Here is a 17,624-nt window from a genome sequence, read left to right as displayed (position 1 = left end):
TGTTACCAGTTGTAGGAGTTCTCGGACGATCTCGCCGCTTCCACCATATGTAAGATTTGGAGTCGGGCTTGTAGGACGATCGGAGGAACTTGGGGCGACATGACTAGGCGAGCAGGGTTTATTTACTTTATTTACATTTGGAACAAGAGATACATTCGACAGTCTATGCGTGGCTCCCAAATGGAGCACGCAAGACGAGCATACAGAACACAGCTTACGAGCACACAGCTCACGAGTACATTGACGAGCACAGAGCACGGCGACGAGCACACTCTAGCAGCCGACAATCGCTGCTTATAAGCACTCCGTTCGACGTCATCATTCGACGTCATCGCAGACTACACGCCTTTTTGGAGGAGGAGGGCTCACACACACGTGCCGCACAGGTTTCAGTGCTCTCTCGAGGGCATGACGACGTTTGCAGCGCAGTCGTAGTGGTATCCATTGTTCTGTGACCCCGTAGTCATGTGGTCACGCCCGAACCCAGCCGGCGCCTCTAAATTCCAGAGCGAACCTAGGCCGCAGTTTTCCAAAGCGAGTTCACGGTTGGTTAGCGCTGTCCTCGCTGGTTCTCCCTGATCGCCTGCTTTGTGAAACGCACGATTATTCCAGGTATCGTATATTTCTGTGCGGGCAGCCTGTGTACTGAGGCAATGTCATCCTCAACCAAACGAGGCGTTTCCATCTGGTCTGCAAATTCGTTTATCATCTTGTGCAAGTTGTCACCTTGCACTAAAGGCACCCCACGAATTTCCACATTCCGCTGCCTATTTTGAAATTCCAGCTTGTTCACTTTTCGCCGAAGCTGAGCCTGAACTGATCGGTTCCCATCTTCCTTTTCCTCTAGTTCCTGCACCTGCTCTCAAAACATTAATTTCATTTCCTTGCACACGGATTGTATTTCTTAGTTCTTCAAAAATGACCGACATGTGCGTGACAGACTCTTCCATAGCTTCCTCTCGAGCTATGAGGGGAGGTATGCTTTCCAGATTTATATTAATAGATTCAAGGTTAGCTTTCATTTTCATGTCTGTCTTGTTTTCGCCAACGCAGCTAACACTTGGTACCAAGCTCTGGCAATTCTGGCATCGCCATATTTTCTTTGCGGGTTCGGACTTCCCTTTTTACGACTTCTCTGCTATTCCCGGACACTTTAAAAACAAGTTACATGCCCTTCATTTTCATGAAATGCCTCATCACCAGTGGACCAGGCATGAGACATTCTTTTCGCCACCGCAAAAAAACAAAAACAAAAAAAACACACACACACAAACCCAGCAATACGCTAAGACACGCAACTCTTTCGCAGCGACAGCAGCGCAAGCACCCTTAAACTACAGAATAGGGGAACAAACTAATCCGCACGATTGTAATAGCAAGATAAGCGATGCTCGCTGGATGCTTTCACCGCTGCCAAATGACCGCCCCTCCAGGTGCTCGTGATTTATACGCACTCGTTTCCCTATTCAGCTGCGCACACGTAGTTGGTGCTAGGTGATTCGGTGCGCAGCTGATTGCGGCGGTGATTGTGTACGCAGCGAGGCACCTGGTCGACAAAGCCCTCGGAAGTGATGTGCAGCACGACTGTTCCAGCAGTAATAAAAGTCAGCAACCAGCAACATCCGATGGCTCCTTCACCGGGCAGCGTTTCACGATCCGGGATAGAGTGCAAGTCACTGTATCTGGACAATTGCAATAGCAAGGTAAGCGATGCTCGCTGGATGCTGCCGCCGCTGCCAAAATCAACATGAATCATCATCATCATCGTCGTCGTCGTTGTCGTCGTATCGCGTAACTTGCCTTGCCATGTGAGATGCGCGCTGCGCAGCGTCCATGCATGCGCCATTTGCATTGCAGCTGCATATTATTAAACTAGGTGGCACGCCATGTTGCAGTTGCATTGGTAGCGATACAAGGTAGATAGGGAAGTCTTGAGAAAGAAAAAGATTATGATGATGTGTATATATTGATGTAATGGAAAATGCATATGGCGTATCGATTAATCCAAGCAGGCTAGGCGACGTCATGTCAATGCCCCGTTTAAAAGGGAATGCGAATAAATCATCATCATCATTAACATTGTGTCGTGCATTTTGACGCGCGATGTGACAGGTGCGCCGCGTAGAGTCGATACGTACAACATTTGCATTGCAGTTTTGTTATATTCCGCCACGTTTCCTGACATGTAGCACTTGCATGCTGCATGTAGCTGGACCTGGTTAACTCTATCAAGCTAGATGACTATTTGTCACCACTCCGTTTCGAAGGGGATGCCCCAAGACCATTATTATCATCATCATTGTCAACAGGAACGTGCCATGTCACGGGTCAAGGGATGTCGCATGTGCGACACTTAGTCTGGGTACGTGTGTTTACACTTCGGTACACGTTATGGCGCCTAACGGTACTAACGGTACTTTATGGCGCCTAGGTACTAAGCACTCATGAAGTAATGAATCGTAGAGCTGTGCGCGCCGCTGCATCCAGGCATCATCGGGCTCAGCAGACAGCTGTGCAGAGAGCAGGACAAACCACAGCGCAAGCTGCAGCTTGTCGTCTACGCCGGGCGGACAGTTCAGATTCTTCTCGTGAAAATGACGTGAGGGCCCCGTAGTGCTCCTTCAGCTTATGCTGGAGGAGCAGCGCAGGCCTGCGACTTTTTGGACCGCACCGATTTGGCGATCCCTTCTGCCTAGGTGCCGACGTGAAAAGTGAAAATTGCTGCTTCGCGGGAAAGCCGATGACAGAGTATTACAGCATTACGCGAAAGATGTTTGTAGTTTGTGGACAATATCAGTTGCAGTAAATATTTTCTTACTAACAAAACAAGAATGGTGATACGCGTTCATAGGCACTCACGAACACAGTTCACTCATTGACCGCGAGCACTTGCCGTAATGACGCTGGCGTAATAAGCGTCCATAGCGCCGCGGTGAGTCAGCGTGCTTGTCCTTTCAAAACGAACATGTTCCTGCGACTCCCTTCACAATTTCAACCATACCGCGTCTCTAAAGCTGAGATCACATGGCCCCCAACACTATGCGCACCAAAGATGGCGTGCATGCAACCATCAGCCTTTTGGGTCCCCCTGCCTTGCTCCCGAAACCATGTATGAAAATAAAGAACATGCGCCGATCACGAGTAGCGGCTACGATTACTGGCTTTCTGAGTTTCTGCCAGATGACGAACGAGTGAGACGTCCATGGCTGATCACCGTCATTTTTTAGCTACGCGTGTGACCTCTAACTCACGGCACGTAGACTAGGAGGGTTAGGTCGAGCATGCGTCTCACATCTCGGGACAGCCGGACAACGGGGATATTGCGCATCGAGTGTGCCAACAAAACGTTCAATGCGCGTTCATGATGTTTGTCCGTACGCATTCGATGCGGCCTGCGCAATGGGAAGGGCGAGTTTGGTCATAATTGTTGCGTATTTAAGACCTTCGTGCGAAAATGATGAGACAGACTGTTTTGCTACCGATTATTCATGGAACAGTACCAAGTACACGTGTTCTAGGTACAGGAACTGCAATGAAACATTAAAATACACAGCCAAATTCTTTCAGTGCACTTAGCATTCAATAGTTTTATTGCTTCTCATATGTCAGTGAGGTGAGAGTGAAGGCGCAAGTGTTAGCCTTTGTGAACATTGATAATTATTGACCCCCAACCACCTCCAAATAAGCATTGTGGACCAGAACTTAGTGTAAAGTATGTCGAAGTTATGTGTCACGATGGCTAATCTGTCCACTTCAGTTTGTTTTCCCTCACAAGTTTCAGAAAGCGTCTGTACAGTTTGCTTACCGGGAGCGACCTGTCCAACGAGATGTCATGGCCTCCCCAAAGTACGTTAATATACTGAAGTGTCCCTACCACGCGCTCGTAACCGAGGAGAGCAAGGGAGGGATTTTCTTCTTTGTTCCATTTGTTCCGTGTGGCGTTGCTAAATTGCTCAGAACCACGCCATCGCAGTTTCTTGAAGCACTCTTCAATATTCACTTCGGGAAAAACGGCGTCGTACTGAGCCGTGTAGAAGAGGATGGGCGTTCTGTCGAGCAAGAACTCTAGTTTCCTTTCAATGTCTACGAAGAAATCTCCTGAACCTAGTTGCTTTGTGAGCTCTGGCCTGGCACTGTCGAGGATCCGGGAAATGTTAACGTGAATTATCTTCTTAAATTCTGGGCTATTCGCATAGTCCATGTACTGTCTAGCTTCTTCCGGTTCCTGCGGTCTTGCTATGCTTCCGTGGTGTTGGAAGCCGGTTAGACTTTGAAATATCGTCTGAGTTTCGGCAGGTGCCATGTTCAAAACAGTTTTGCTGTGTTCTTCTGCAGCCTTTGAGTAGTCCCCTTTATCGACAAGGGCGCGTATCATGTTGAACCAGCCAGCAAGTGTTGTGTGGCCGAAATCATTTAGCAGCCCGGAGTAATAAAGGTAGTCCGTGGAGTCGATGATGTCGAGCAGTGGGAACACGAATCCTACGCCCAGCATTATGCCTTTGAGTTCCACGTTGATTTGCTTAGTTTTCTTCAGGACTTTGTAGGCCACTCCAGCGGCTGACCTTGCTGAAAGAGAGGATAGAGAGAAGTAAAATATCTAGAAAAACGAGGACAAAGAAGGAAAGAAAAGGCGCGGCAATGCAAGATATGACAAAGGAATCTTAAAGGCGAACTTCTACAGCTGTGTCGCAGATGTTCAGTTGCGGCATTAGGCTGTAGGTAGTAAACTGTTCTTATACCCAGCTGCAGAGAAAGTTTGGTCATAGGACTTAGTTTGCCGGTCGGCCAGCGCGCGGTGCCCTGCGAGCTGCGGTGACGCAAATGTTTACATAGAAGGCTAGCACAACCAATCGGTTCGCCTAATCAGCAGTGCGTTAAAAAAAGTCGCACTTTCGCACGAAAAGCGAAGCATCGATTGCGACAGTAAATTATTCGACAGCTATACGAAGTAAGGATAGTATTTTTATCGACCCTGTAAACTTATAAGCAGTTATACTAATTAAATTAACAAGCATGGTGTAAGGCGCGCACAAGCCAACATGAAAACATCTCACTCGATGACTGCGGAAACTCGGGGTCATAACACTGTAATGAGGAAACGCGGCAGCAGCAGCGAGCGAATTGACCTCCGTGCAGCCGCTCACACCAACGCGAACTACTCAACGGCAGTGCGGCCTGTACACCTGTCGCAGATGACTTTCAGATACGGCGGCCGAGCCGGGTGCGCGCCGCGCGAATAGAACAACACCCCCCCCCCCCCCGTCCTGTCCCGAAGCCTTGCACGTGATGGAAGGCTGCACGCTTCCTGCCAGCTTTCGATTGCTGCGCGCGCAACGTTGAGCCGCGCTCGCCTGCTCACCCTCTCCTACTTTCGCTCGCACACACAGGATACGGCATGCAGCGACGATTTTACCACCCTTGGACTTTACATGGAACCTCACAGCGACGCCGACGGCATAAGTACGCCTGGAGTATCCATATAATTGCTGTCGCAATAGAACATGACACAACAGTGCCGCATTCGAACCAGCGAACTTTCTCGCAGGTCTATGTAGAGCTGCGATATTGGAGAACCCGGTCGGCCGCCACCTGAGCAGATGTGCACATGTTTATATATCTGCATTAGTACTGCATTTTGTCACCATTTCTTCTCAAGACAGATAACGCATTCTTTTAAAATGTTTACTTTGGAATTCGAATGTACGCAATTGACATTTTCGCTCAAATTATGAGAGTTGTCACAGGTTGGCGAGGTCGCTGAAGGCGCCTTTCATTTCTGCCCAGAATATTTATCTGTTGTTAAGTATGTGAATGCTAACATATATGTTTTATGCGAAAGGAAATAATGCCTAGTACTCGGGAACTAATGTTGGGAGCGAAACATATTTCCGGAGAGTACGGTGTATCTGTATATTTTGTCCTGTCATTATAAAAGTATAACTTCTGTTCCCCCGAAAGATTTGTTATTTTGGTTGATATTTGGGCTGGCCGTACACGCTGCGCTACTTTGGTTCTTTATCGTGACGTTTTGCCATTGTAGAGTGTTTTCGCTGTCATGTTGCTATTCGCGCGCTTTCAAGGAACTGGAAAGCACCAAATGCCGGAGCCTTTTCATTTCATTCTACGTGGGTTGCCGTATCCGCAATTACATTTCAGTGACTGTTCGCGCTTTTTTGCAGAGGAAGCCAATGAGTACAAAAAAGACATCCCTTTGTTTCCATGAATAAACTTAATTTAATCGGGGCATAGTGTGCCCGGCTTCGCACGAATTACCTGGTAATTCTTATTTCCAAAAGAAGATGTGGAGCACTTTCTGTAGAGACACTGAACGGTACCACTAATTCAATTTATATTGTTAAAGTTTTGGTTCCCAATGTAATTTTCATGAATTTGGTTGAATACTTTGACGGTTGATAAAATTGACAGTTAAAACAAATTAAGAAAAACTCTCCCCCCCCCCCCCCCCCACACTTTCTCGTCTGAACCTTGGGACCACCACGTCACTACAACGTCAAGGATTTCGAAGTATTTTCTCGTATTCTGGCTCTTTTGATGAAAGAAGCAAATTTACTACTGTGAGTCTCCAGAGTCTTTAGAATTCGATGTTTTCAGTCTTTAGCGATAAACAATTATTTACGCAGACACTGTGTAATTCGATGACTTCACGGTGAACTGGTGTAAGAACTTTACCGTCGCTATCCACAAACTCTACCATAAAAAGTCGCAACAATTTGGCCGCGACGGCAGTATTTCGACGGGGTTGAGGGGAAGAACGCCCGTGTACCGTGCATTGGGTGCACTTTACGGAGCCCCAGGTGGTCGAAATGAGTCCGGCGTCCTCTACTATGGCGTGCATCATGATCATATAGTGATTTTGGCACGTAAAACCACTAGATTCAAAATCAATTCAACCGTTTGGAGCTTATCTTGTTCCCGAACAATAATGACCATATATCATGCGTGCTTTTATTTTCTATAACGCTGCGCGCCCGGTGCTTCTAGGCCATAGCCGGCATGCGCGTTATCAGCGTGACATCATTCTTGACAGGAAAGTATAGCGAGCTTAGAGTTTTCGAGCAAGAAAGGTAATGCGAAGAAACACAGAGGAAAATTTCTTCGTGAAGAGATATAGGTAAACCTTTTTTTGTGTAACAGTGTATCCTTCATTTTTACGCTTCTTTTCTGACTCTCGCGATGAAATGGTCATTTTCACATCGCAGAAGCGTAACCTTAGAAGGCGCACCGTGTATGCCGTTATTATACCACTTTGGCATTCAGTGCTTCAGAAAGATGTATTACCTCCATAAGACTCTCCCGCAATGTACAAATCCCGCCTGTGGTACTCCGAGAATATTCTCAGAAAGCGTCTGAGGAACGTCATGACTTGCTCAGATGCTTGATCAAGCGTCGCGGGGTATCGGCCGTTGTCGTCAAAGCTGTATCCCGATCCAACAGGTTGGTCGAGGTATATTACATTGAAATCCTTTATCAGACTGTGGTCTCTATAGTAACGCTCCCCCATGGCGTTAATGCCCAGGGGTCCATTTTCGAGGAACTGGCTGTATAAGGAAGATTTCCATGGGCCACCCTGTGTCCACAGAAGGAGCGGCTTTTGGTACGACTCGCTCTGCACATAGAACAAATGCAAGAAAATCAGGTCTTGCGCACTCAGTACAAGTGCAAATAAATACTCCGAGAGCGGCAGAAATGAAAAGCAACCTTAAGTTGAAGGGTTCTCGAATACAAGTCTTTGACAAATTTTTCTTTGCGCTTTTAATTTTTTTGGTGCTGTTATGCATATAATGAAGCGCAAGCTTTTTCACCATGTACACGTACGCCGACACTCTTACGTAAGCCGTGCGCGCAGACACAGGAACAAAGTCAACGAGAGAAAATGCACGGGGATATTCGGAGTTGTGCGCAGGCGAGGATGTTGCCTGTAGGCGGTGGAGAGACATCAGCTTTTTCACTAGAGATACTACAGAGGAAAATCTGGCATTAATATCGGCCTATGCTGCTGCAGTGACAGTACAAGGATTTGCTTTAACTTTGTCGTTAACATTTCAAAGGGCCTTACGAATTTCATTAAGCGTTTGGGAAATTAGCTCTTCGACTTGAAATATATTGTTACCCCGCACCTCCACCAAAATGTTACGCGAACGAAGGATTAGGAACTGTAGACAATTTACAAGCTATACTTACAAAGAATAACTGCAGCGCTGGCCAGTTCAGCCGGCAACTCGAGAGCCAGAGAGCGTTCGTCGTCTTCATCGGGGCGCCCAAGTGCATCGTCCGCAAAAAACACGCCATATGCATGTATCAATATCTGCGGACAGTTACTCTCATTTGCCCTCGAATTTTTGCCACCAATAGTTGTTGAGCAGAATATTACAAAGACGAAATATTGGTTACAATTGAGAAAATAATTACACATGGTGAGTGTTACTTAGCAAACATCATCTAGATCTGAAGGGGCAGGCACACTCCAAATTGCCTTGGCTCATTCATACGCTATGATCTACGCAAATGCTTCCCGGTGTTCAGTATGGGAAAGTCATAGCTTTCATAGAAAGTCATAGGTGATGAACCCTCGTTATGCACTGACATCACACAAGCTTAGTATGTATGGAGGCGCCGTTCATAATTTAACCAAGCGGAGGGAGTGCAATCGGTGAAGTGTACCGCCCACAGCTCTTCTCAAAGTCTGCGACAATGAATCGACGCGCGAATTTTCGTCCTACCTAAGTTAAAAAGAAAAGAAACAGAAAAGGAGAAAAGTGAACCCACGATGAATTACCATAACCAAACGTTCTGAACCCCTATTGTGACCTTTCCTTTTGTACGCCTTCGTTGTTTGTCGATTCCCTACTTTTGTTCCACCAATCATCCAATCGCCGCTTACTAATCTACATTGCGGACATGTTGCCTTTCCCCCTGCTCTCGCTGAACCCAAGGTATTCAAGGAGGCCAGTGGTGCCTAAATCGACCGCTGGGAAGATGTCTACATTCTAATAAAACATGCTTCATCGTTTCCCTAGCTTTATCGCAGTAAGCACATGCTTCTTCTTCCTTATATCTCGCTTTATATGTACGTGTTATAAAGCATCTAGACCTTGCTTCGAAAAGTAATGAGCTTTCCTTTCAGTTTTAAGTTGTTTCTTTCCGGATTTCGTTTTTTCCTCCTAAGTAGTTACTCATAGCAGGTTTATTTTCCATTGGCGCTACCCATGAGGTTACCTCAGGCTATCTGACATTCCGCTTGACGTTCTTTGTTGCCATGTTGCTCGCCATACAGGTCTCATACTTGCTTGTACGCCTAATTCCTAATTCTTCCAAATTTTTTCCTCCACTGGGAATAAATGTTCTTCCTGTACAAATACCTGAAAACTTTCCCAGCCCATTTACTTTCTTCAATATTTCTCAGTAATAATCGTAGTCAATTTCACTGTGAGCTTCTCTCACTTCAGAGCTTGTCCAACCCATATCACCCTGCACAGGTCCCGCGAGCGCCCGATTCGAGGCGTCCCATTGACCTTTGGTTGCCATCGAGGCCTGATTCTACGCCTGATTTCAAGCAAACAACCGCATTTCCTAATGTAAGTACTGGAACCATTACACCTGTCCACATACTCCGGAGCACCTCGTGCCTATTTTACCCTCATAGCGCTCTGTGTTTCATTATGGCCGCATTTCTCTTCCCCTTTTCTGTTACTGATTTTTGTTGTGTTGCCATACATCTATTGCCTTCGTTTATCCATATACCAAGGTATTTACATTCATTTAGCTGAGGTATTTCCTGACCCTGAATTGACACTCTGTTCATTGAAAATTTTCAATTTTCATTGAACCTAAATTCTCGCTTTCCTTTCTACAGATATTATCCAGATGTTGCATATCACTGCTTGTTAGCCAGCAACACAATGTCGTCCACAAAAGACAAACTTGGAAGCTGCTGCTCTACTACTGTACCCACCTGTTTGTATCAGAGATCCAACCCGATATTACTTTCCTTTAGCGCCATTTCTATCCTCACGCTGTGCATCATAAACAGCAGTGGGGATAAAGGAAACCCCTGCCTCAGTCCCTTGCTGATGTGAACTCTCTCCTCGCTCCTCATCCCTTCCCATTCAGTGCAAACGGAATTTTCTAAGTAAATATCTCTCAAAAGCGGTGTACAGTCGTCGCCGAAGCTTTGCCCTTCGAGAATATTTCACAAAATATTGCGGTCTAAATTGTCATACGCTCCTGCAATGCTCTAGCACTCGGCTAGCAGTGCCATCCAGGGGCCGCCACCGCATTACATTTGTTTTGCTGTGGAACGCGCCAAATGGTACGGCCGGAGGAAGTCCTGCCAGGGTGCGTAATCTCGGGGGCTACGAACTTAGCGTAAAGTGAGCGTAACTAATGTTTCGCCCGTGTCCTTCTGGAGGCATCGCATTCCAGCATCGTTTGCCACCGCATCTGCACCATGGTTGCCGCGTCGCTTTCTCCTTTGTGACAAATGCAGCAATGCGGCTCCTGCTGAGATGGTTTCTGGCTTCGTGTCAGAAAGGCTTTAGTTCGTACCCTTCAACGCGTATGGTGTAGAGACGCGCGAGATGTCTCGAACGAGATGCGCCACCGGAACTGACCGCTCGAGAATAACGACCCAGAATACGACTTACGTGTCCTTTTCGTGCGCCAACGCGGCTAACATATAGTACTTATAGTCATCCCGAGAAAGTGTTAGACAAGCAGATCTTCCACGGGGAGGGACTGCGCTCGCGAAATGTAGCCTGTCAGTTTTGTCAAGTGCAGTTTGCACGCTTTGTGCTCATTGGCTGGTCCGCATCGCAGTTGCCTGCTACGGCGCAAGTTGGGACAAGAGAGATCTGTTCTACTGAAACTTGGGACAGGAGAGATGTGTTCCGCCTTCCTCCGCGCAGCGTTGTGTAATGCACAGCCATGGATCGCTCGTGTTTGAGTATGAGTACACTACCCGCCAGCATTCCTGGAACAACTCAGATCAAGTGCCCAACGAGAAAGCACGCCGAGAGGCACATGCGTCAACTTGCTACTTGTTGAGCGAGCAATGCGCCTGGACGCCTTGGCGCAACTGAGAGATCAGCAGTCCTGCACGGTTCTGGCACTTTTGCCACATCCACTTCATTACCGCTCACCGCCAGGTGCATATATCGTCTGCTTAGGCGCTACTTAAAAGTTTCTAACAAGAAAAAATGAGACAATTACCAGTCCTGCGGTCTGGCCAAATTTGCTTGGATAGTATGTGCTGTGCATTTGTAGCCAATTGCAATAATAGGCTAGCGATTATGTTCCAAGTGAAATTTCCTTGCAGTTGGCCTTTATGCAGGCAGGAGAGAATGAACGTTTCCTGATTACTATCACTACAACACTGAGCATGCGTATAAGCACTGCTCTGTCATGTAGAAACATTTTGATTCATTCTGCACACAAAGGATAACTGCCTTTGTCGCAAAGTCTGCTGCCATCCGTGTCATGCCCAATGTGCGAGCCTTATTTGTGGCTTTAGAAAAACCCTCATGCATGGTGCATCCTTCTTTTTGTGTTTTACCACCACCCAGGCATACGTCGTGGACTTAATTGGTTGAAAATTATTTCAGCCTGTAAATGCTAAAACAATACGTAAACGCAGAAAATTCTTACGTCTGACTTGATGTGCAAGAAGAACAGGTACGAGGAATCACTTTCGTTGTCAACCGGAATAAAGCCAGAGTAGGCTTCCAGCTTATCGCAGGGCGCCGGCAAGCACACCCGGCTGCTCTGCTTGATCACCTTCAGTCTCTCGCTATTGATCACCTTCAGTCGGTCGCTATTCGCTAATAGCACGGTGTCATCCAGTGGTACCCTGAACGAGAAAGGGAATGCATTTCAAGCAAACTTATACTCGTTCGTAGTTCGTATAAAATTAAGAGAAATGTATCTGGTTGTTACAGAAGGCCTGCGTGATACGTCACATTGCGCTTGTTTTGCTTTACCACATGTCAGCAAATTATTCATTCGAAACTAGAAAAATGAGTGCGCTTATGATAATGATCCTTTCGTAGTGACAAGCATAACATAAATTATCCTTTAGAGAATGTGTAAAAGCAACATGGAAAGACAGAACTTCAGCTCAAATGTTCCCTCTGGACGCTTAGCACAAGTTTTTTGAGCATTTTCACTTGCTTTCTGTAGCTTTTGAATTAAAGGCGCAGCTAAACACTTCAGCACAGTAAGAAATTGACCACGATTAGGAGACCGCGCTGCCCTGAGAATGCTACTGTGAACATTCTGAATGAAACAACATTCCGCTGCACACAGCAGGATGATCACAGTATACTTAGCTTGACCTTTACAGTGGCTTAAAGGCCCGTTATTTCTTTTTCAACATAATATGCACTGTCAGAGATGACGACGTTACAGCCTGCCCGATGGACGGCAGAAGCCAACCAATCGGCAATTGTTTTGCACCACATGTTACTCTCCAGAAAGGCTCGCATGTGCATGTACATCCTCCCATATTGTCATGGAAACGGCAACGCAGTGGTTGTTAAAGGGACACTAAAATAAATGTTAAGTGTGGTTAGATTGGTAAATTATCTGTGTAGAAGTCTATCACCGTGTTCTAAATGAAATTATGCGGTTTTACGTGCCAAAACTACTTTCTGATTATGAGGCACGCCGTAGCGGGGGACTCCGGAAATTTCGACCACCTGGGGTTCTTTAATGTGCACCTAAATCTAAGTACACGGGTGTTTGCGCATTTCGCCCGCATCGAAATGCGGCCGCCGTGGCCGGGCTTTGATCCCGCGACCTCGTGCTCAGCAGCCTGACACCATAGCCCCTGAGCAACCACGGCGGATTCACCGCGTTCTGCGCATCAATAAATGAGTTTGCTGCGTCTAAAACTGCCACCGAAAGTCCCTGGTGCGGCTGCTCTATTTGAATCACTCGCGCCAAAAGTCGAGGAGCTGACGTCCACATCTCGGCTGACGTTCTCACCGAATCAGCGCTCGTTTGCGGTCTTCACAGCTCGCGTGTCAAGTGGAGTCGCAACCGCGAAACAAATGAAATGCCGTTCCTCATTCTATGTTGTGTGCGTGGAGCCTGTGATAGCATGTGCGTCTGGGTCACATATTTCACTAACGACGTTCTTCTAGAGCGTGTGGAGATGTAGTTCGCGTAATGGAATTCTAGCTGAGTAAATAAAGTAGAAGCTCTGACGTCACTTCATGAGAGATACGTACCACAGCGCGCGCTGTGGTACTCCAATTTCTAAATTTCGTCGTTTTCTGGTGCACTAGTAATTTGTTCTTGCTAAGAATGGTAAATTTGCTATTAGAAAAGCCTTATCTTTCAATCTAGCTCAACTTAATATTTTCCTTTAGTGTCCCTTTAACGAGTCCCGCCCGGTCTTGTCAGCGCTTTTTCGTCTTTCCGGGCAGCTTTGTAAGGCGTCAATGTCGAAGCTTTGTTGTTTTCGTTGACCAGGGTGGCTCGTGGCGCATACCTACAGTGGCGATTGGCCATCAATCTGGCGGTTTAATTAGGCGACGACAAAATAATGAACAATTTGGAAGTGAGAACTTAGAACTAAAAAAATATGCGCCATATAACGAAAGTACATAGACAGAAATCGCAACTAAACCACAAAATAAAGAAAAAAAATGGTGTCCCTCCCGTAATTGAGAGTAGATGTGAGCATGAAATGGCTGCCAGCAAAGCATACTGGAGATGATGCTAGCCACAATCTTAAAATTGGTATAGTGCATGTTCGCAACGGCACACTGCACTCCCCCACACCCCACCACACGAACCCGTTTTGAACCGAACCTCATTGCAAGTGTCGTCTCGGCCAAACAGCCACCCGCAGCACGCCGAACGTTGCCAGCTTGGTCACGCAGTGTGGCGCCATATCTCGAGCCACGGAACTCACGGACCGCTGGTGTTGAACAGGCAACCCTGTCTCAGCGCCAAAAGATGACAATCAACTGTATGGTGCCCAGTATGTGCCTTTTGAACGTCGCAAGTGGAAATGACAAATAAAACTTTAACGTGCTAGAAGTTACAGCTTGAGTGATGTCGTGAGTAAACATTAGGAAGAACTCGGAAGCAGTATTTTTTGTAACTTGTTTGGGCAGTAACTGGCGTACGTAATGTAGCACTGCACAAAGGGTTGGATTTATAAGTTTTGACTGGTTGCCCGGATTATCTCATTTTTTTCTCGCAACTTTGTTGTTGTGTGTGGCAAAGCCAGTGTCAAGCAGGCACCATTTATTATTTCATGCGCTGATATGTTTTGTTTACATCAAGTATAATGTATTACATGTGCTATACCTTATATTGTACTTTACGTTCATACCCCACTTGGAAGCGTGCCTAGGGGGTGAATAATTTTCCTTGTCAACTTTCCCGGATAATGGCTCTGGCTTTTGGCTCAAGGTCACTTGAAGACTGCTGACAACGGGAGCTAAAAGCATGTCATGCTTTAAAGTTTCGCACTTTCTCCCAAAAGGCGAAGCACCGATTGCAATAACAAATTAGTAGATATATTCACCTAGTAATGGTAGTAGCTTTATCGGCAGTGTAAACTTGAAAACATTTGCTTACTAGCTAAATTAACAACCATGGTGTCACGCGCGCACAGGTAAACATGAACACATCTCGCTTGATGACCGCGGAGACACGCTTTCAAAAGTCTGGAGTGAGGATTCGCTTCAGAAACAGCGAGCGAATTGACCTTCATGCATCTCTCGCTTCAACGCAAACGAAACGTCGAAAGCACAGCGCATACGAAGCTACCGGGACTACGCGCACTCTGCGACGATCGCCTATCGCTTTGAAAATGAGGCCCGTGCGGGCGCGCACATTGGCCCGGTCTTGGAAACTCGGCCGCTCCGGTGGCAGAGGTAATTGGCACAATCCATCGGGAGGGCGGGAAAGCAAATCCGCTTCCCTTGTACGACCTCCTTACCGATCCAGGAAGCCGTGCCCTTTCGCCGCTCCTTTAAACTCCTCTCTCGTTGCCCTTTCTCGCAACGCCCTCACCTTCGACTGTGTCCGCGCGCGCCCAGCGCAAGCTTAGCGGGCCGCATGACATTTCATGTTTCGTTATCTGCTGTTATCTGGAAGCTTGCGCTGCTGTGCATTGACAGGCGTGGGCAGTTTCTTTAGTTTCATGGTCCTCGATAGCTGTGTGCTAGCGCTCCGCGATCTTTCACCCGTTCCACGACTCGCACCGCTCTTGCATCGTGCAGTGGTGCACGAATACCTCAAGAAGAAGCCCTGCAAAGTTGTTCCGGGTGCCTAAAGACAACAGGTGAGCGCGCAGACCCAGGGACATCGGAAGGCGCATGTACACGTACACGGCCGTCCATGTGTGTGCTCCATGAGTCTCCGGATGTCGTTGCGCCTTGATTGCGTTACACTTCCCTCTTACCGATAGAGAAAGCTGACAAATATATGTTCCTCCTCATTGTCCCGTGGTCTATGACTTGTCTTTGTCTGAGGTAAGTCTCATTCTGCAACTTCAGTAACTTGCTCAGCTTTCCATTCCGCCCTCGGTGCTTTTTCTGTGTGCCACGTTCTACAACCGTACTAACAGCTAAACAATTACTGTTTGTGTTTGTGTATTATCTCAGTAATCGCCGGCGGGAAAACCGTGCGAACAACCTTCACGGGTAGGCGTGATACGCGGTGCTTTTTTTCTTCTGGAAAGCATGAGCATTGTAAGTGAGCTTAATGGAGATTTTTGCAATTCATGTTTACTACACAAAGGAGTGCCCAGTTTGTAAGACTTCTACCCCTGTCACATGGAGATCTCGAGGGAGATGCACGCCGTGTCACACGGCAGTCCTTTAGCAAAGGAAGTTTAAGGAAGTTCCTAGCGAAAGGAGATGGAAGATCTCCCTTGCAGAATGAAAGGTGTACTCTTGTTTCCAGCGTGCTTGAATTTCGAGTCAAATTACCCTCATGTTTATTAATTTCACTTTTACCAGCAATTATAACTGTTTTTATTGCATATAATATTGTATTTGAGCACTGTCAAAGATATTTGAGTTGAGCAGCTACATTCGACTCTCGAACCGGGCGTTCTCGGAATTGCTGCTGCGTTTGCCCTGACTGCGCAATTTTTTGTTGTTTTGGTCAACGCGATCGCACGTCTCGCGCATGCAGAATGAGTGATTCACGTCTTTCCCAAGACCTTTCATGCATATATAACGTTTTTCTTTCATGACTGCGTACGAGGTGAGCAGCGCCTAATGGGCTTCCAGCGGCAGCTTTCAAAAGCTCGTTTATAGGCCGTGTGACACGGAGCTAACTCCTTTGAGGTGAAACTCCCTTGCGGTCCTTTAAGGGAAGGACGTTTGAAGGAGATCCGATGTCCCGTGTGACACGGGTATTAGTGCCTTAAGTGACGTAATTTTACTGTTAAGCATTGCATTCGGGGTGAAAGAAAAGTCGTGTTGTTGGCTTATTTTACCTGGTCTTTGATTGAGGAATAGGCTGTTCTGCGAATGTTTTCTATGAGCTGCTGCAAAAGCTGACTATCTTCTGCTGCCCCTTGGCACCGTTACTCTAGTTGTGGCCAAGTGCAAAATGATGTGGTAATATGTATTTCAGTCTTTAGTACAATGGTATTTTCGTTCTGCCATGTCTTTTTCATTTTGTTCAGTAGTAATGAACATGTCATGCATTTGATATACTTTTGTGAAGGTTTATACATAAGCTCTTGCATTTTTGGTATGGCTGTCAATCAAGCAAACTTAGCATTTTATTCTATTCTTTAAGTATTTTGTTTGTGATTGTTTTGGCCATTACCAGTGAATTTGCCTTTCTTTAGCTGTCATGACTATGTCATACACGTCGTCCAGTTATGTGCAATATTTCAGTCAGTATATCAGAAGCTCTTCTACTTTGGTCTTTAGGGCATTATATAGAAATCTTTTTCTGTGTGTACATGAGACGGATTTCGCGTTTTCTTGAGTTTTTTTTTATTTCACTGTGTGTGCCCTTTTGCGTTGCTTAGTAATCGTGCATATGTCATGAATATTACACCTTTGTCTACTTTCTGAGCGTGTATCATACCAAGTTATGCGAAAATATCTGTTTTTGGAAACGGAAGTCAATAAAACGAGGCCGAAGAACTGTTGTGTTGGAACTAATATTTATATATGTTCTACCATATGCTGGCATACTCAAAGTATGGACAGGACTGCGTGCGCGCGTGCTAACAATTTAGCAAGCCCTAGGCACAAACGCAATGATTCGTATTATAAGAGGCTCAGGGGGCGAGACTTGTAGGCTGGAGCTCCGGAGAGCAGTACGGCAATCAAATCCTAATAGAGGGCAGACGTACCTGCGGTACATCATTAGGAGTGTATCTCTTCTCAATCCTGTTCTTCGATTGCTCGGCATACGCAAAATGCGAATAGCGCGGGTACCTTTTCCTATCACATAATCTATGTGTGGGAGACAGTTGATTGAATAAACTTTATTGAAGGTCCTGTAGCACGTGTGTCAGTGCACAACGGGCGTCTCCCACGCAGGGACCGACAGTGAGTACCATGCGGCTGCTGCACGAGCCTGCTGGACAGATATGCGTCATAAATCACACCAAGGTA

General features: G+C 46.5%; 1 protein-coding gene across 1 annotated transcript; it reads right to left on the bottom strand.

Annotated features, from left to right (window-relative positions):
• Positions 1 to 1,462: 1,462 nt before the first annotated feature.
• LOC139047035 (vitellogenic carboxypeptidase-like) lies at positions 1,463 to 17,370 on the bottom strand. Its single transcript, XM_070520980.1, has 5 exons — positions 17,360 to 17,370; positions 11,665 to 11,866; positions 7,300 to 7,627; positions 3,961 to 4,566; positions 1,463 to 1,584 (listed from the first exon to the last, which is right to left on the bottom strand). The coding sequence occupies exons 1-5, from the start codon at positions 17,368 to 17,370 to the stop codon at positions 1,463 to 1,465; spliced, it is 1,269 nt and encodes a 422-aa protein (XP_070377081.1).
• Between the last annotated feature and the right edge of the window lie 254 nt (positions 17,371 to 17,624).

The sequence above is a fragment of the Dermacentor albipictus genome, chromosome 6, assembly GCF_038994185.2.
Source record: "Dermacentor albipictus isolate Rhodes 1998 colony chromosome 6, USDA_Dalb.pri_finalv2, whole genome shotgun sequence".
Classification (NCBI taxonomy): domain Eukaryota; kingdom Metazoa; phylum Arthropoda; class Arachnida; order Ixodida; family Ixodidae; genus Dermacentor; species Dermacentor albipictus.
This window is presented reverse-complemented; position numbering and strand designations above follow the sequence as displayed.